The 20,076-nt window shown below is 46.5% G+C and overlaps 2 protein-coding genes across 2 annotated transcripts; one reads left to right on the top strand and one right to left on the bottom strand.

Annotated features, from left to right (window-relative positions):
* Positions 1-7,822: 7,822 nt before the first annotated feature.
* On the bottom strand, positions 7,823-14,052 carry THAP1 (THAP domain containing 1). Its single transcript, XM_042788124.1, has 3 exons — positions 13,803-14,052; positions 13,064-13,259; positions 7,823-9,728 (listed from the first exon to the last, which is right to left on the bottom strand). The coding sequence occupies exons 1-3, from the start codon at positions 13,871-13,873 to the stop codon at positions 9,270-9,272; spliced, it is 726 nt and encodes a 241-aa protein (XP_042644058.1). The 5' UTR covers positions 13,874-14,052; the 3' UTR covers positions 7,823-9,269.
* Positions 14,053-17,566: 3,514 nt separating this feature from the next.
* Positions 17,567-19,518, top strand: LOC122152889 (transcription factor jun-B-like). The gene has a single exon (XM_042787893.1). The coding sequence runs from the start codon at positions 17,621-17,623 to the stop codon at positions 18,503-18,505; it is 885 nt and encodes a 294-aa protein (XP_042643827.1). The 5' UTR covers positions 17,567-17,620; the 3' UTR covers positions 18,506-19,518.
* Positions 19,519-20,076: the final 558 nt, after the last annotated feature.

Below are 20,076 nucleotides of genomic sequence, written 5' to 3'. Positions count from 1 at the left end.
CAACTTCTCATGTCCTGCTAGTGGACAGGTACACAAGAAGCTGGGGGGAGCATAACCAAAGCAACAGACCCAAATTGACCAATTAAATATTCCATATCATATAACGTCATGCTCAGTATATAGATAAGGGTTGATCAGGAAGCTCCACTTGGGTTTTTGGCTTGTTGGTTTCAGGATTCTCTCTTCTCTGGGATCACCAGTTGGGAACGAGCTGGGCATTCATCAGTGGGTGGTGAGAAATCACATTGTGAATTACCTGTTTTTATTTTCTGTTATTACCGTTACTACTACTCCTTTTTTTATTATTATTATTATTATTATTGTTGTTGTTGTTGTTATTATTATTATATTTCAATTATTAAATTGTTTTTATCTCAACCTATGAGTCTCTGTACCCTTACCACTCCAACTCTCCCCCCCATTCCCCAGTGTGGGGGAGGGTGAACAGGCAGCTGCATGGTGTCCAGCTGCTGGCCAGGTTTAAACTGTGACAGCACCAAATCAAAAAGAAGCCTCCTTCAATACCTTGTACTCCTTCAGTCACAGAAGAAATCATAAGCTTACACATGCAGTAGATGACATGCGCCTTGCTTGTTTTTTACAATATGATCACCACAAAGTCTTGTGAGCACACTGTCTACTGAACCCATCATATCTATACTGTCATATCTATGAGAGATATGACGGTAAAAGTCAGACTTTTCTCCCCAGTAGAAATCTCTTCCTGTGTGCCTTGCCTTGCTCCTCTACATCATCACTCTTCTCTCTTACAAAAGATTCATTTGAACACCTCTGTTAATACTTTCAGAATTTAAACATCTGTGTTTATTACCACATTTGCCTTTTCTGATCTTTTATATACAGTAATGAGACACTGATCTGCTCAGTTACAGAGGCTGTCAGCAATTGAGCACTGGGGTATTTGGAATGTGGGGCAGTAACCTTTTATTATGGACTAGTAACTTTTTACCATTTCATACTAGAAAATGTGCCACTGTCACCAAAATCAGGAATAAATCTCTTAACACTAATGTATTAAGAAGCAGGCATTCTATTTATTACAGTGCTGGATGCACAGGGGATCACTCCACCTAGCATGCATGCCCTAAAACAAAAGTCCATTCCTTATATACCTTAAAGTCATTAATATTCACACATTTTATGAGAAGTATCCACCCCTCTGCCTATCTACTACGTTTACATAACGCTAACATTGCAAAATTACACTGCGCATGTGCAGGGGTCTTAGATGTTCGTCAGTGATTGTTTGGGGAGTTAGCCCCCACACTCCTTTTCCCCTTTTATGGTTACAAGTCTCCTGAGGACAATTTCTTCCCCTTGGATGTTTCCCAACTCTGTCATCCAGCCAAGCTGTTCTTCCTTATCAGCCTTGCTTGAGCTGTCCTGCTACGGTGTTTTTATTCTCAAGGTTAGGATATCTTCTCTATACACGTTAATTACTTCTTGGCCTCACTAAATTCAAAGCTAACCATTGCTTAGTAAAAGAGTTTCTCGACATTCCCCCCGCTTTGAGAAAAGACAGGGGCGTCTGATTAAGTCTCCCAATTCATGCATTTTCCAGGAGGTGTTTACCATGCTTGCCTAGCCCAAGGACCTTTGTGCAACTTACAGTGTGTTGCAGGTGTTTGACCGATTGCTTAAGTTCTTATGTTACCCTAAACAATTTATTTTTTTCTTCACCCCTTTTTCCAACACCACAGAGATGAAAATGCAAAACACTGTTGGAAACATCATTGGAATGACAAGAATGGCTCATCTGAAGACTGCTTCAGGGTAATGGATAAATTTGGCCTCAGGAAAGAGGAGTCTTGCTTATTATTTCAATGAGTTTTACTTTGTGCTTTCAAGCTGTTTTTACTTTTATTCTACTTGTCTCTTGATTCCTACATATAAGACAATATACAGAGATATAAAAATGAGCTTAGTGTTTCTCAGTGTTTTCTGAAAGCTTTCTGAGCACTGTCTTCAACACTGGCATAACTTTCCTCCCACAGAAATAAGGACAATAAAAGTCCTGCCTGTGCTGAAATGCTGAAAGCCTAACTCTGAACAGTTTGGGCAAAGTCTTGTTCAGTCCCATGGGGCTGGGCTTTCTCTTTGTATTGATGAATATGGTATCATTGTATCTTTGGAAAGTCCATGATGGGTTTTTCTCATCAGCCTTGTGCAGAGGAGCACTGGGGCAGCGTCATTGTCTCGGACAAGATTAAGCAGCATCGTTCTTTGGCAACAACGTCATGAATCCATGTATGGCTTTAGCCACTAAGCGTTTGCTCATGATGTGACAATGGCACACGGGCTCCACAGAAGTGTGACAGTCTGCTGCACTGCTGTGAGATCACAGTAAAGTATAACCCAGATGCAATGATAAACGGTTATTTACCTGATTGAATAAGGTGTCTGATACCATTCCTAGCCAAACAGTCATCCCCTGTAGAGGAATTAAACTGTAACGTATTCCTATAGTCTCTGTCTCTCTCCTTTTGATTTTGCTGGTCAACGTCTGATGCATCTGGAGTTAATGTATCATGCTCTCTGGGCTTGCTGACAGTCTCAAAACATTGCAAACCTTGTGAAACCAGCCTGTTAGCTGACTGAAACAATGTTTGAGTCAGGCACGTTGATTTGGAAGTGAATGTGAGGAGATGCCCCAGTGAGGACAAATAAGGGTGATAAGGTGGAGAAGGGTCACAGCAGTCCAGTTTGTTTTCTTAGGGCCTGAGGCAGTTGAAAGGTCTTTCCGGGCCTTTGTGGAGTTTAGCAGGGATGGCATTTGTTCTGCAAGCTCTACAAGAGCCATGGTAATTCATCTCCTGGCACCCTTTGTCGTCATCCATCAACACGCCAGGGTCTGGTCCTGAATTTATCAGCCTTCCATTGGGGAGCTGAACCTCTTCCCAGACCCAGGCCCCTGCACTGTGGGTGTAGACTGCAGAGTATTTTGGCTGTGGTCCTGTATGTCCATCCTCTTAATATACACAGACTCTTGGACTGTGATCCCAGCATTTGTTTGATGTGAGATGAATTTACCTAAATACCTTTAATTAGGTTAATGCTTCTGGCTATAGGTAAAGACAAGCCATTAAAGCAGCTATAGGAAATAGGATATTCTGGCATGGTAGAAAAGACAGATCTAGTTTTTGCATATTTTTGTAAGCAACATCAATTATACTTTCTAGTGAGGTGAAGCTGTAAATATTTGGGGTTTTTATTCAGCTTCTCTCTCCTGTCAGAAGCAAGATAAATGATACATATCAAAAATGTCATCCAGTAGAAATAACTTTTTGAGTCTTAAAACCTCTCAATTAGCTGTTTTAAAACTTTAAAGTATTTAATAAACTTAGGCAGTTTTAAGATATATCCATTGGTTGCATATGCCACCAAATAATTACAGGACATTCTGCTAACTAACCTTACCTTCACATCCCTTCTGTTACAAATATATGTTTTGTAAAAGTTAATTTTTGCAAATTACATAAAAAACATACTCCAACTCTGAAGGCATCGATACACTGTGCTTTCTTTACAGTCATGCTTAACATCAAGTGTTTCCATAGTCTCAGGCTAACTGGTATTAGTCAGAACTCTTCTGTTGTAGATACAGACCGTTATGCATGCATGTCCAAGGCCTTTATTTCTTCTGTACTCAGACATCTGGTGTGAAAACTGAAAAAACACCAAAAAAAATCACCTAATAGCCATTGTTTCATTTGTGTCACTCAGAGCCTAACTAACAAAACTCTTTGTACATATTCATGAGTACAACTGTGAACAGATTTAATGTAACAAGCAAAAACCTGGAGGTAGACAACTTTGAACTTTAAGCACATAGGTGGACATTCAAGAAGACTGTGTTTCCTTTAGAACTGGAAATAATATCTTCATATAATAAGTTATTATGGGTAGGAAATTCCAAAGTTATTGTACATGAAACCTGATTTCTGGGTCTACATTTAAGAATACTATCTGCTTATGAGCCAGTGAAAATGGAAGCCCAAAATATATCACAGATGTTCAAAATGATTATGCTACATATCCTATCTATTTGGTTGCTACCTGTGAACATTTCTACCTAATCTTAAGAAACTGTTAGAAGGAATAAATATTCTTTATATATTATTTTACATTAACCTAAATATTACAGACTCAACACGACAAGGAGACATCTCTGGCTAGAAGGCTCACATCCCAGCTCGAACCCTCAGGAGGTAGTCTTCAGAACAGCAGTGGGCTGACTTAAGCTCTGCTGTGAAATGAATAGAGGGCAGAAGCAAGTTAGTGGGAGATATTAAATGAAGAACCTCCTGCAAACTCTCCCACCACTGTTTTCCCATGGAGAATCTGGCATTGCAAGGCTGGTTAGGGCGATCACTGTGACAAAGGTGAGGTCTGATCTGCTGACTGGCTGCTGTCAGAGCAGTTTCTGCAAATTAGGGTTCTGCCCAAGTTTAAAAAAAAAAAAAAAACACAACAAAACAAAACTCACAAGCCACTGCAAATGACTAGTCTCATAGTATCCTCTCCTAACTAAAAGACCTTTTAGTAGACTACTAGAACCAATCAAGATGCAGAGGACAATCACTTTCAGAGGGTCCAACAATGTGTGAACCCAGGCCTTACAATCTATTTTCCCTGTACAGTGGGAGAAGGAATCTACAGCAGGATCACTAGGTCATTTTGCATGACAGTCAATAAAAGGAGTGATATTAAATGCTAAATGAATTTATAGTGGCAGGACTGTGGAGACATTTAATTACTGCAATGGCTTAATTACAACGATGTAATGTATCTATCCTCAAGAGAGGCTCTTGAAGATTTCCTTCTGAGTAACTGATTTAAATGTTTTCTTTGACTTCAGAATATTTAAGGTGATTTTCCTCTGGGAACTGTTTCGAGTTATTCATAGTGGATTAAACAAGAACATTGCAACACATTTTATCTGCACACTTTTAAACTCCCTCAGTCTATATAACACTGTAAGGCCTTCTGTCCAATTTGCACAATAAAATGCTGCAGTTCCATCAAAAGATCTTTATAAGAAGACAAAAATTCTGTTGAAAGCATTGAACATGCACAAAGAGAAATCTTCAATTGGAATTACTGTCATCATATTTTTGAATTATGTATCCTGTTTTGCTCTTTCTCATTTATTAATAAATTATTATAATGGCTAAAGTATGGTAAATAACCTGCTGTGCTTGAAACAGCAGGAGTTACAGACCTGAATTTGTAGTCATGACAGACTGTAAGCATCAATGTGCTTTGGCAGACTGTGTTTTGGTTGTTAAAATTAGACAATAGCTCAAAACACCCCTTTCCTGCCAAAACCACCTGATGAATGTGTAAACTGACAGGAAACAGATAAGCCTATATAATAAAGCCTCAAACAGATCTCAGGAAAGAAACAAAGCAAAAGGGTAACAAGGAATTGTTACCCTTGCCTGGTTCCAGAGAAGCATGTAATAGGAGAAGTCTTTTGAAATGGACTTAGAAACTGTTGTGGTTTTAGTTTTACCCAAGCAACTACTTCACTTTCTTCCTACATTCAAACTGGGATTTGCTTCGCACTTTCTTCAGCTGCAAGAGAACCCCTTCAAAATTCACACAGGGCACCTGTACCCTAAACTCTATGTAGAGCTGAAGGAATATGAAATCTCAGCAAGACAAATTTCTTGGAAATCTCAGTTTCATTCATTTGCTGCCACAGTTGCACAGTACAGACCACACTAGTAACACCACAGACAAGATGGCAACTAGAAGCAGAGGAGAAAAAAGGGCTGTGACAAAGGACTCCCCCAGTATGACAAGCAGTAATCCAAGTCCTTCGCTATTCATTTTTTCCCCATAAAACATAACTCTGCATTTGGACTGTCCCAGTTAGATAGGGAAATCTAGTGCTTTGCAGAGGTGTAAGGAGAAAAAAAAGTAAACACTACAGAAAGGTCAGATACCCTACCATGGCAAAAGGGAATTCGGGGAAACAGAGGAAAGTAAGACAACATTTCTCTATTTAGAAGCAGCTCCAATTTCTGCCCATTGGAGTATCAGTATATTTAAAAACAAATCTCTCTGTTCAGATTTTAAAGATGAAGCATTTTTGTCAATTTCGCTACTTTCTAACTTCCTTGAATTGTTTGCTTTATAAAATAGGCTACAGTGAAATGCAATTACATGCTTTTAAACAAATGTCAGCTACTTCATGTACAATTGGACAACCACATGTCCTTCCTACATTCCCACCTCTGCTTTTTAAGTCTCAATCACTTTTTTTTTTCCAGAGATGTTTACAAAATCACTACTACGTGTAGGTACCAGTTGTGGCCAATACAAACAGTAAGTGATGCAGCCCTTTTTTTACAGCTGATTGATTACATAAATGTAACACATCCCATTTTCAAAAAAGAGGAAATTTCAGCAAATGCTTGGGGAACATATTGTGCTTCTTAATTTTACATGAAAAGCTAGAATTCCTTTCCTAGCCTGACCGGTAGCAGATAGCCTTCATCTTCTCTTTCTATACTGTTATCAATCAGAGAGATTGAAGTATAGTGCCAGGGTAGGGCACAATTGCTGAAAGACAGTCAGTTGTTTCTATGCCAGCCTTTTTTCCCCACTTCACAGCTCTGTGATATTGACAGCCCTCATGGGCCTAGCAAGAGTCCACATCTAGCTCTAACATAGCTCCAACATCAGTGCACCAGGAGTTAGCAAGGTTGTTTTTTTAAGTAAAAAGTTGCTGCAGGAGAAATTCAAGCCTGTTGTCAAGATGGATGACATCTTCTTAGAAAAATTCTTTGATAATAGGAAAGGAGGCATCAGCAATAGGGCAGCAGCCCCCTCTTCAACCTGGTACTACTTAAACCTTCAAGACAAGCAATAATCGCTCCACTTAATGGAAGAAACATTTACTTGAGTCAGCCATTAAACCAACTTCACCAACAGGAAAAGCTTAAACACACAAGAACTCTACACACCAGCCACCCATCAACATGCCTTAAATTTACCTTACTGAATTCCTTTTATTGGGCTGCTCTTCTGGAGGGTTATGGAGCTAAAATACTAGAAGGGCAGACCCAACAAGCACCAGCCAGAGCATGAGGTGGGGGAGATGAGGATCTTAGGCCAGGGTGGAAGGAAACAGTGCTGAACATTAAAGAGTATCAATTATATTTTGAGAAGCACCTGACATAATACAACAGCTCATTGCAGCTGGAGGAGAGGACTCGTTTCTCCTCATCCCCAGCTCCTGACCCCATCTTTTTCTCATATCAGATCTGATACTGCTGGTCTTCCTCTGCCTCTCCACTATGAGTCAAACCTGCTGCTTTAATGAGCTGAACTGCCCCACAGAATGCTACAACCAGCACCAGAAACGGTACAAATAAGGGTGGTAATGGCAGTACACAGCCAAATGGTGTGGGGAAGAGGGAGATAGCAGGAGCAACCCAACCACAGGGGTGTGGTATTGAAGCAACCCTCTGAGCCTCAGGAAATCACACTTTAAATTCCTGGAGAGTAAGAAGAGGGTATTTTGTAGAGAAAACAGAAAATCTGCTATCTGGCCACACATGCCAACAGGATAGCAACAGCTGTTTAAACGTCTTTTCCTTGTCACTTTTTGAATTCGAGCATTTTCAAGTTTAAGTATAAAGCGTAACAGCAACAAGGCTCAGGGACACTGTAAGAAAAACCCAGCATCTAAACCAGAGAACTACTTTACAAAAAAAGATTAAAAATTGTTAAGCTAGTTTGGCCGAAGTCCTGGGAAAAGAGGAGAGAAAGCAGTTAATCTAACACACCATTTGCTTTTCATTTTTAATCAGGCATAATAAATGTACACAAGAGGATGCATCAGCATTTTTGTTCATTAAGTGTATGAAATGGTAGGGAAAGCAGATACATGGCATCAGTTAGGTCAGAAGTATCAAGACTGGTTTGAAACATTTCAAAATGTCATGCTAACAGGATATTAAAGGTAGCTTTTAAAACCATGGTGTACAGGGCTTGATTAGTATCAAGAGCTAGAATTCACACTACACACAAGTTTGATGTGGATCGAGAAATGTAATTTTCCCCATGTCTCATACATCCAGGAATTTAATCTGTGAAGGCTATAATAGGGTTAGTTAGTATGATGCAATTTTCTCCGATTTTGAATGAGTTCATTGACTAAGCAAATTATTAGACAGTAAGTGCAAACTGCTGCACTAGTTTGTCATGCTAAATTCATTTTTAGAAAGAGTCTTAATAAGGCTGAAAGAGATGCAGCAGCATTTGAAATATTAAAAACCAGTCTAGCACCAAGCAACTCCCAAAGCAATTCCATAACTGCCCTTTGGTGGGCGCCTTTTGGGAAGCAGTAATAAAAAAAAAAAAAATCACAGTATACTGCAATGGAAGTCAGTAATGCCTGACACCCTGGATATGTTAAAAAAAAAAAAAAAAAAAAAAAAAACCACACAAACTTCCTGAAGCTACACACAGTTAAGATGTCAGTTAAGACCACCAATTTCATAGACGTGGGCAACATTCTACCAGTTACAGTGTTTATGGGAATGCCGCACTCCAACATACTGCGGACTGTAGATTATCAGGGTACCTCTGAAAAGCAGTCACCCTAAACAGTGCACTGCCCTCTTGATCCTGCCAACCAACCAATAACATGTATGCTCAGTGCAGCACTGCACTTCAGGAGTATTTCTAAATGCCCTCAAAACAAAAGTCTCTTTTATAGCTCTCGTCAGCCATGCTAATGAATTCTGTTTATCTCCCTCACAACACACACATAGTGAAAGGCTACTCCAAAAGAAGAGGTTCGTTTACACACCTCACCAAAGGGCTCCAGGAATTAGACTTTTTGCAGTGCTTTGAAAGCATAGCAAACTGATAAAAAAAAAAAAAAAAAAAAAAAACACAAAAACAACAACCAAAAAAATCCCCAAAAAACAAAACAAACAAAAAAACCCCACCAGATTTTAAATGTATTCAACCTTGCATCCTTTTCTTCTGTAAAGCAATTCAGATTTTGTAAACTAAATGCATATTCTAATTCTGAGATGCTTGCATTTTCAATATATTAAAAGTGTATCAAACTGAAATGACAATGAAGAAAAAATGTGATCTGATTTGCATGACTGCTTTTTTACTGTTTTAGAACTCTGGAGAGTCTTATACACAGAATTAGAGAGCATTTAGTTTTTAAACTAAATTTCTTGGCCTAGCAAAGTGAAAACTGATGTTCACGACTTCTAGGCAGGTACTTCTACAACTTCAATATAGTCATTGGGCAGAATTACATAGCCTTTTCCTGCCAATATGTCTTTTTCTTTCTGAAACTGAACAATCTCTCTCAGTTTTTCAATTTGTCTCTCCTGACGCCGGCATCGCTGTTGTGCCGTCTTGAGCTTCTTCCGCAGTTTTTCAACTTGTTCCTCCAGCTGCTGAATTCTTTTTCGCTGATGAACTGTATCCTCTACGGTATAGTTGTGATCACAAAAAACAGCAAGATTGCTAGGGGTCTGGAGAGGAGGCATCAATAATCCAATACTTGGATCTACAAATCTAGCATCTATTTGAGACAAATGAAAAGGAGTTGATGGAGATGGCGGTAGTACTGGAGCTGCTGGTGGTGGTGGTGGCGGCGGCGGCGGTGGAGGTGGTGGAGGAGGTGGTAGTGGATCTTCTGGCTGTTCTGCAAATTCTTCAGGCTAGAAACAAGAAAAAAAAAATTATATTTACATGTTTAACATTGTTTACAACTCAACTCCCTTACAACATTCCCAGCACAACATAAACAACCAAGATTGGAATTAATAAAATAAATTTCAAAGTCTGTATTTTCAAAATTGACAAAGAGTTCTGGGCCTGTTCTGTCTGGCTCAGTTGGAGATATTTTTAAGCAGCTTCATTTTCAGGGCTGTTTGAAACTTAAGTCCTTGATGTCTCAAATATATCAAAAACTGAAGAATGTAGCAATCGCTCTCACCTGAAGGCTTAGGTCAAATACATATCCACAATTAGATATGAAGCAAGAACTCAGGCTACAGTTCCATAATACAGAGTTCAGCTGGCCTATTCCACCCCATTCCTTCTTTCTGCTGCATCTTACCATTATACACTTTGAACCTATCAGCTAACAATCAAAACCACACCTGAAGTGAACAATCTTCTGCTGAGCTAGAATAAGGGTCACCTTATTGGTTCTTATTGGTTTTGGGCTGCAGCGTAAGGGTTGGGTTTCAAGAGACACAATAAGCCAAAATAAACAGCTCTTCAGCAGCAAAGCAGCCCTCCCAGCCCTGGTACTTACTCTTTGCTCTAACATAGTAAGTTGCTAAGATGACAGAAAGCTATTCACTCTCCCACCACCACTGCAGAAATTTTCTGTTCTTTATTAAAAGTCAAAGCAATGCAACATGAGGTATGACCTACACCTGCATTAGTGTGTGGAAGGAGTGAGAAACAGGACTGCATGGCTGGCAGATGGGATGGATAAGGGAGAAGCACGATTCTCCCTTTTGGCAGCAACAGAATATCAACTGGCTCAACTCCACATGAAACTGCAGTCTTTATCATACTGCTCTTGATAGGTTCTCTTGCAAGATTCAAGAAAACATGGATCCCCCACCACTTGAGTATAGGCCAGGGCAGAGAATCAGATTCTTTCTGCCCCAAAGGAATGCAGCGTAATTCAGAAATGCTTCTGTGCACATGATGAAAAAAAAAAAAAAAAAAAGAAAAAAAAAAGCACTGTTTCAACAAAAGAGCTTGTATATTGCCTGTCAAAAAGAAAGACATCCTCAGTGAAAGAGGCACTGAACCAATTTTCTAACTACCCACCTGTTGCCAATATTCTTACTACATATAAAAGCATAAAGACAGGGAAAATATTGACTATAAGAACAGCTGACAATCCTCATCATCTAAATATCAAGTTCATCAGATCTGAAGGTCACGTCATTAACTTCCTTGACTCGACATGCAAACAAGCTAATACTTGATCTTGGGGGGGGTCCAGATATCTCTCTTGTACAAACTACACTTGGCAGACAGTCACTGAGAAGGCAGTTTTGTGATTGGTATCGAAGGGAAGTTTTATACGCACTCAAATATTACTGATCACTTTAAAGTACACAACCAGCCAACTCTTATCTGTCAATTATAAGAAAGCATTGCTAACAGTGTGCCTATCTAATTCACACATGAATAGTCTAAGAGTTTGACCCTATCAGCTATCACTTTCCAACTTTTCTACTAAGAAAATCGACAAGGCGAAGATGTAATTGGCAAAGAGAAGTTCACCCTTGTCGGAAGCACAAGCAAAAATCAGATCATTGCTGGACAACTGAATTTGCACAGACTTCTATTTGCAGCTTATCCACCACATGATACTTCTATAAATACATTACTATTGTCACACCTTATCATGAAGAACTGATCACTGGTATCACTGACACATCATAAGTGAATTCTAATCACTTCCTACAGCCAATAAACTGTTCTCATAAGACATAAGTAAGGAAAGCATTTCAAATTACATAATGCAAAAGATAAAAAGCTGTATTTCAAAATCAGTGTGGATTCAATTCCAAAACAACCACTACTATTCTTCGTCACAACATTATTTCTTTAGGATATGTGTCCGTTCATTTAAAAGTGCCATGAGACATATAAGAATAGCACTAAATCCTTCTCCATAATTAGAAGGCACTCTTTTGTGTTTTTAGATCCAGGCATGATAATGAAATGGGGAATGTGGCTCATCACTAATTCTGCTGTACCAGTCGAGCTTCTGCTGATTACCCTATACACCCATTCAGCTTTCAGACTGTAAAAAATTTTGCAACTCTTTTACACGTGACAAAGAAAATGTGTGTTGTGCAGATAGCAAGGAAGTGTAAGCAAACAAAAAACTTAACACAGCTGTATTCACATAGAAATCGTCTTTCCTTATATACCTTCTGCTTATACACTCTTCTCTGTTACTAGCCATTTTTCATTTTTCAAATACATTCCCTTTTTACTTCTGCATCAAATCCAATATTGTATATAAAGAGAAAAATCAAACAAGTAAAAGTTCCAGTTTTCCTCTCTGCACTTAATCCCATTACAGATTTTCACCCCCTAGACCCATCATATCCAACCTCTCCTTTGCCACTTCCTCTATGGCAGAGTGTCAAGAGATCCAGTATTTTATATCCTTTACAGGAGGTAAGAATCAATCCTTTCCATTTTTGTCTTGCCGGTATTACACTAAGAAGGGAGAACTTGTAATAGACTTGTATCTCATGCTAAACTGCTTTATCAGTAAAGTGAAGGAAACGATGTATCTCACAGAAGACTACCATCAGAAGTTCAAAGACAGAAGTTAGGGACCAGTCTGACTTAGGAGCACAAGGTAACTGTTAAGGCAAGACAGAGATGATTTAAAGACAAACAGATACCAGGTGCTGCTACTGTTATGCCCCTCTGTTTGCATCTCAGTTTAACTCTGGAAAGCCAGAGGACTGAGCCCTTAAGAGAAGATAGCTAATTTTCAGAGCTAAGGTCCATAATCCCTTCAATGTTAGCAGTAGTCACCACTCAGTGTGGGAGTGTACAGTGCAACTTGCAAGTATTATTGAACGCTCTCTAAAACTCCAAATATGCCACAAATACAGTTGAATAACTTAACTACAGGGAATGCTTCCTTACTTTGCTGCCATTCCATTTAATTCAGTGCAAGGTTTTAACCAAGGTTACACTCTGCAGGCTTCTGTGTATGCACACAAGAGCAGATCAGAGCTACCACATGTCTGTACAATGTCTCTACGTGCTCCAGAGCCTTGGAGAGCCTCTGCTCTTATCAAAGTAAATGAAACAGCTGTTGGATCATGTTTCAGACACCACAGCCCTCCACCTGCCTTCAGGTAGACATGCTCAGCCAGTATCCTTCACAATCTGCATCTTCTCCCTGCTGCTCTGCTACATCAAGCCCTGGTGGGCTAATACTAGCAACACACACACATTCCAGTATCTTAAACTACGAGTGCTTTGGGTTTACCTTTTCACTGGGTTCAGTGTAACAAAATATTGTGGGCACAGCATTTTCTTTCAGAAGCTTGTTGTTGCATTCCCTTTTAAAGCAATCAGGAGTAAAGTGTTCTGAACAAATGCTACTATACTTGGTTGGCTTGAAGTTTTTCCTTTTAACAGCGGCTTCCCATTTCTTGCAAAGATCAGGTCGCGTAAGAGGAAACCTGTAAATAAAAAGTACTTTCAGCTTTTCTGGAAAGCTTTTTAACAACACGGGGTCGGGTTACAGCTAAGCACTGCTGTGACTGACTGCACGATGGCTCGGTTTCTCCTCTGACAGGCTCATCTTCGGAGTCAAAACCCCTCCTGCCAACCCAGACCTCGCACGCGGACCGGGTTGGGGGGTGTCTCAGCCCCCTGAGCCTCCCCGCGGGTGTCCCGTTCTCCCGGAAAAAGCAAAAAGTATACTGCACCTCGCTTATTTCCGCGCAGGGAGACCCCCAGGGACGGGGGAGGCTCCGGCTCCGGGGCCGGGGGCGGGGCCGCCGCCTCCTCCGCGGCTGCGGTAAAACCGCGCCGCGCCGCCGCGCCCCGCCCGCACACGCCGCTCCCGCGTGCCCCCGCTCCCTGTAGCCCCAACGCGCTCCCGCCTCCGCCGCGCGACCCCTCCCCTCCGGGCGAGCGGCAGGGCGCGCGCGCGTGCACACGCGGCGGCCACGGCCCCGCCCCTGCCGCGGCCCGGCCCCGCCCCCGCCGCCCGCGCTCACTTGTGGAAGGAGATGGGCTTCTCTTTGTCGTATCGGTTCCGGCAGCGGTAGGCGGAACAGGACTGCACCATCCTTCCGCGCCCGCCGCGGCCCACCGGCAGGGAGACGAGCTCGCGGGCGCCGTTAAATCACCGCCGGGCACCCATACTCCCCCTTCCGTCCCCCGCCCCCGCCCGTGACCCTCCGAGAGGGACAGGAGCGGGACGCGGCGTCTCCCAACTCCAAGATGGCGGCACCAGCTTCAGCGCAACTCTCGCGGTGGTAACGCGCGCCGCGCTCGCCCATTGGCGAGGCTGCTCGTGGGGGCGGAACCGCCGCGGAGGGCCCACCAATCGGGCCGCCGCCTGCGAGCGCGAGGAGAAGCTCTCGCCGCTCCGCCCCCTTCCCCGCGACCGCGCTCCGCCCGTCCTCTAGGCCCGCCCCGCCTCCCTCTCTCCCTTCCCCTCCCCTCCCCCCCCCCCAACATCTGGGCAGCGGCGGAGGCGGTGGCACCCAACTGCCACCTCCCCGCGACCCGGGTTCCCGCGGGGCTGAGACGAGGGACCGGCCTGGCCTGCGGGGACCCGCGGGCCGCGGTGGAGGCGGCCGGGGCCCACGCCCACGCCGGGTCAGGGGTTGAAGAGGCCGGCGGGAGCCTCAGCAGCGCTGCGGCCGTGCCCGCGCGGATGGAGACCCGTCACGGGGCTCTGCCGCCCGGGCGATGCCCGGGGCCCTGACCGTGGATGCTCGCTCCACCCGGCGAGCAGGGCTTCGGGCAGGCGGGCGTGCACGACGCGGTTGTCACAGGCACAAGAAGTTGGCGCTGCGAGCCCCGGAGGCTTTCCAGGCTGTCTTCAGCCAAAAAAAAGGGGGGACGGGGTGGGGGTAGGGGGCGGACGGGCAGGGAGCGGGGAAGAAAACAAGAAGAGCACGTTGCTGTAACACACTGTTGCGTTAAGGATGAGTAAAACGACTCGGTTTCTCTCACCAGAACCTAGCTTGCAGGTATATCAGCAACTATTTGATAACAATTTAAATAAATCGATCTTTCAGTAAAAATAAGTTTATTATGAGCAACTTCCGTATTTTTGCATCCTGTAGGCTCACCTTCCAACTCTTCATTAGATCAGCGAGTAAAGCCATCCTATATAACTGACCAGCGGGTCTTGTCAGAGAGCTGTCAAAGGGATCTACCTTTAGCATCCTCTCTGTCATGTATGACATCATATCTAGAATTTCCCTGAGAACGATCCCAGAGCCAAGACAACCTCCCCAGCTTTTTCTCTGTCCCCACCCAGGACCTCATTTTCTTCTCAGTGTACTTTCCCCCTCTGCACTTGCTTCATAAGGGAAAGAAGAGCTGCAATGACTTTAGCTTGGAGGCTGCGGCTTCTCTGCCTAAACAGCCCTCTTTGCCTGGCTGCAGAGAAGGTACCAGTCACTGCCGCTTGCTCACCCAGGATTATGACAGGAAAAGTCCATACAGCCAGCAGCTGCAGCAATACTTCCACAAAGCCACTCACATTAGCTGTTTTCAGTACTCAGTGTTGGCTGAGCACTGCTAGCTCTGCCCCTCTGCTGCTAGGTCAGCCAAGAGACAAGGAAACTAAAGTAAGCTCTACCTAGCACCGCCTCCCATACCAAGAAAGGCACACTTATTTCTGCCATATCTATGCAAATGTCTCTGTTTCTGGCTTTTGCGTGATGGCTTTCTTCTCACTGGAGTCCTGCTGCCACCGATTCTCTGGGAAGCAAATCTGCCACAGTCTCAGGGAGTGGCAGAGCAGGGCCACCCCACAGGAAGATGAGCTGGAGCCAGGGTGGTGGCCCTCACCAGCTTGGGCAGAGTCCTGAAGCACCTGAGCAGGGCAGGCAGCACTGGTGTTTGGAGCCACTGACACACCCAGACAAGGCAAGGTGATGAACCGGGTACAAGGTCCACCCAGGGAGTCCAGGCAGGAGCAGCAGGAGATGGTGCCAGGAACAGAACTGAAAACACAGGTCTGAGGTCCACCCAGGAGATGGGACTGGGGAGAGGAGCACCTGTGACGTAGACAGGCAGTGACCAAAGGCCCTGAGCTAGGTTGAAATGGAGCTCTTGCCCCACGGTCAGGGTATGTAGTTGGGGGCCCCAAGGTAGGTGAGTCAAGATCATCAAGGCCTTAGTGCACTTAGACTCTGGTTCTCCAATGGATCTAAAGCGGCAGGTCTGGGGCAAAGTCCTTCCTAGCTTGACACCGGTGTCACTGCCTCCTCCCCCACTCCCAGTTCTGGAGTGAATCTAGACACAGAGGAGGCACAGCGTGGCCATGCACTCTGTGGGGCTACATCAGAGCTCAGCAGCATTGATAGACTCTGGGAGAGGAAGCACTTGGGCTTGATGTGCAGGGAGGAAGTGCCTGGGGAGGTGGATCCCACCGTGGATGGGGAGAACTGGTGAAGGTATAGATAAGCCACTGAGGCCCTCACTCAGCAAGCCGACTTAAAAGAGAATGTTCAGCAGCTCTGTCAGGATCACATTATTATGCCCAGCAGAAGGGATTCTTAAAAGACTGGGTGGAAAGCGATTTCCTCATCCTGTAAGAATTTCAGAGACTTGGAGAGAAGCAGGAGGAATTGTGTCAAGTGAAGATAACAAGTAAATACCACTCCCAAACTGAAAAAAAACCCCAATCTTTCACATTTCAATAATGTTGAAAAGAGATCTAAGCTGTTTTAAATAATTTCTCTAAACTTTTTTTTTTTTTTTTCTTTCAGAAGAAAAGCTTCGTCAGATCCATCTTCTTGCGAGCAGCTTTTGCTTTGACAAGTCGGCATGTTATCCAACAGCCGAGCGTTTTTTTCCACGTCAGACTTCCCAACCCGCATTGTCTGGAAGCGTTAACCCTCGGCTCTGGCGCTACCCCATGCCCGTCCATCAAAGACCCAACGCACGAGCACCTGCCCAGAGCAGCTGCCACGAGTGGGCTTTGCTCGATGTCCTCCTCCGGGACGTGTGCCGCGGCTGTAGCAGCCCCGGGTGATGCCCACTGGAAACCCCTCGCCCCCGCCGAAGCGCCGGCAGCGTCCCCTCTCCTGCACCGCAGCCGCGAGGCGAGTTTTTTGGGGGGAAGCTGCGCGGGTTCTCCACGGACACCCCACGGGGAAAGACCAGGGCTGCGGCGGGAAGCCCTTTCGCGCAAGCCCGGTGGGAGGGGCAGGCAGGAGGGGGACCGGCGGCGGCGGGGGAGAGGCGGTGGCGATGGGGCGGGCAGTCGGCGGGCCTGGGGCGTGGCGTGGGGCCGGCTGCGCCGGGAGGCGGCTCAGTCCCCGCTGCCAGCCGAGGGCGGCGGGCCTCGCGGAGCAGGCGCCCAGCCCGGCCCGCTCCGCGCCGCGCCGCACCGGAGCCGCCGCCGCCGGCCGGCGAGGGCGGCAGCATGAGCAGCGGGCGTAGCGGCCGATCCGCCGTGAAGATGGAGGCGCCGTTTTACCCCGAGGAAGGACTGGAGCTGCTACCCGACTTCGTGCCGCTGCCGGGTTTCGGCGCCGCCGGTGGACCCGCAGCCGATGCGGCGGCCGCGGCGGCGGGGCAGAAGCTGCTGCTGGGCGCCGGGAAGAAGCGGGACCTGGCGGCCGCCGCCCCCGCGCCGCTGCCGGGGCCCTTCGCCCTTCGCCCACCTGCCGGCGCCCGCGGCAGCGCGGCGGCTCTGCGTTTGCTGCCGCCGCCGCCACCGGCCGCCGCCGCCGCCCCGCCGCCGCCCGCCGGTTCCGCGGAACCAGCGAGCGGCGGCGGGTCGGCGGCGGCGGCGGCCCGCGGCGGCCCGGAGGCCGCGCTGGGCTCGGCGGCGGAGCTACCGCTGATGAAGCTACCGCCGGCCGCCGACCTGGAGCAGCTGCTGATCCAGGGGGGCGCGGGGCTGGGGGCCGGTAGCCCGGGGCCGGCGGCAGCCGGGGCGGGGAGCGGCGGGGCAGCGGCGGCGGGGCCGTTCCTCTACCGGCAGCCGGTGACGCAGGAGCAGGAGGGTTTCGCCGACGGTTTCGTTAAGGCCCTGGCTGACTTGCACAAGCAAAACCAGCTCCTGGCGGCGCCGCCGCCGCCGCTCTCCACGCCGGGACCCTGCTGCACCGCCCGCCCGGGGCCGCCGGGAGCTCCCGCCGCCGACCCGCCGGCCGTCTACACCAACTTGAGCGGCTTCAACCCCGCGGGGCCGCTGAGCCCCTCGGGCAGCGCCTACCCCGCCGCCTCCGCCCCGCCGCCGCCGCCGGGCCTGGCCTTCGGGGCGGCGGGTCTGGGGAGTGGTCGGCTGCCGCCGGCGCGGTCCCTGGAGGAGCCGCAGACGGTGCCGGAGGTGCCGCCGTCGGCGGGCGGGGAGGGCGGCAGCAGCGCGCCGACCCCGCCGTCGCTGTCGCCGCTGGACGCGGAGAGCCAGGAGCGGCTGAAGGCGGAGCGCAAGCGGCTGCGGAACCGCATCGCCGCCTCCAAGTGCCGCCGGCGGAAGCTGGAGCGCATCGCCCGGCTGGAGGAGAAGGTAAAGGCGCTCAAAGGGCAGAACGCCGAGCTGGCCGCCACCGCCAACCTCCTCCGCGCCCAGGTCACCCAGCTGCAGGGCCGCGTCCGCAGCCACCTCTCCTCCGGCTGTCACATCAATGCCGCTGGGCACCCGCCGGCCCCCGCCGCCGCCGCCGTCCAGCCCCGGGAGGCACCCCCCGAGGCGGCCGCCGCGCCGGAGACCAGCGCCTGCTGAGGAGGGACGCCCCGCCGCCCGCCGGCCCCGGCCCCGGCCCCGGCCCGCCCGCCGCTGGCCGAGGTGTTCGTCCGCCGCCGTTCTTCTGTTGTTGTTATTAATGATTATCACTATTATTATTTATTTGCACCCGGAGAAGGCGGTTGCAGGAGCCGGGTGTTGCTAAGCATCTCCCGAGATCTGCCGACGTTGCACTCGGCAGCAAGGGTCTCCGTGGGTGGTTCTGGGACAGGTGGTTGGATCTTTTTTCAGTGAAGTACTTGAGGTCTGTAGAGATTTCGGAAATTAAGGAAAGTCCTGTTTACAGAACGATTCAACTTTATTTTCATGGGGGATATAAAAAGTGTGTTTCCTAATACACCTTACTGAACTGTATAGCAATGGATAAGCTTTTCAAACTTAAAAAAAAAAAAAAAAGCCAGAACCGTACTGTTTTGAAAAGATGTGCGTGTATATATATATATTTAAAACATAATATGGCTATGTATATTTTCTTGGTATTGATAAAGAACTTTTTTTTTAAAATACTGTCTTTCTCTAGAGCTTTAATTTGCCATTGAGAGTTAAGACAACTATGTGGGTGCTCTTGCACTTGCACAGCTTCAGTTTTAAAATTGAACCCCGGAGGGAAATGATTTTTGTTGTAAATCTTAAGCAGGATGAAATGCATTGCTGACATAGTCATATGAAAATACTTTTCTAAACTGCACGCTCCATATTTCTTGTGCCAGTGCAAACTTGGGGCATTGATAGTTATTTATTGAAACTTGAACACTTTTGGACGTTGCCTAGACCTTATTTTTCTAGATGACACGTTAGTAGAGAAAATGGTTACTTTGGCAAGAAGAGCTTTACTTTTTTTTCCTTCACTGTGTACATTCCAGTAGTGCTTGCTCTTTACGTAGTATAGTAACAATTCAGTGCTATACAGAAAAGGGCTCAGGTATGGGGTGGGTTAGCTATAAAAGTGGTAATTCTGTTGTATTCTGTTTGAATAAATTGCAGAAATATTATGGAGAAGTAGATTTATTTTTTGGTAGAAATCTGTGTATCTTGCTTCTTGGTCTACTTTGTTCTAAAGAAACTTTCTGCAATACTCTAGAGACAGAGTCAGTGCTAGAACATGAAATGTTTTTCTGGTTGGGAAGAATTGGTGTGATTTACTTGTTTGTCAAGATTTTATGAGTAGCAGAGAATAGCAAAGGAACTATTTCCTCTGATTAGACATAATCCTCAATAACTTTTTGAAGACTTTAGATCCCTTGCTCGGTATTGCTGCCTACCTTGCTTCTGCTGCACCTGTATATTTTGAGCATAGCCGCTTGTGCAGCACTGTCGAGCCCTGTGGTGTGGTGCAGTGGGAAGGGTCTGTCGGAGTGTGACTGTCAACCCACCAGAAGCCTCTCAGTGTGGGGGCTGCGGGCTGGGCCTGCTGCTGGGGGAGGGCAGGGCTTCTCCTGAGCAGATCCAGCTGCAGAGCGGGGCCCACTCCCCTGTTTGAAACTGTGGTAAAAACTCTGCTTGAACTCAGAGGCAAAACTTACACGGGGATATGTGTCTGTGCCAGCTGG

The sequence above is a fragment of the Tyto alba genome, unplaced genomic scaffold (assembly GCF_018691265.1).
Source record: "Tyto alba isolate M040663 unplaced genomic scaffold, T.alba_DEE_v4.0 Super-Scaffold_13, whole genome shotgun sequence".
Classification (NCBI taxonomy): domain Eukaryota; kingdom Metazoa; phylum Chordata; class Aves; order Strigiformes; family Tytonidae; genus Tyto; species Tyto alba.
Note: the sequence above shows the minus strand (reverse complement) of the source record. Positions and strands in the feature narration are given on the sequence as shown.

Excerpts from the sequence above, each read along its gene's own strand:
- LOC122152889 (XM_042787893.1), top strand. The coding sequence starts at position 17,621 with ATGAAGCTACCGCCGGCCGCCGACCTGGAGCAGCTGCTGATCCAGGGG.
- THAP1 (XM_042788124.1), bottom strand. The coding sequence starts at position 13,873 with ATGGTGCAGTCCTGTTCCGCCTACCGCTGCCGGAACCGATACGACAAA. Across the intron at positions 13,260-13,802 it reads AAGCCCATCTCCTTCCACAA|GTTTCCTCTTACGCGACCTG; the intron begins GTGAGCGCGGGC and ends TTTTATTTACAG. Across the intron at positions 9,729-13,063 it reads ACACTGAACCCAGTGAAAAG|CCTGAAGAATTTGCAGAACA; the intron begins GTAAACCCAAAG and ends TCTTGTTTCTAG.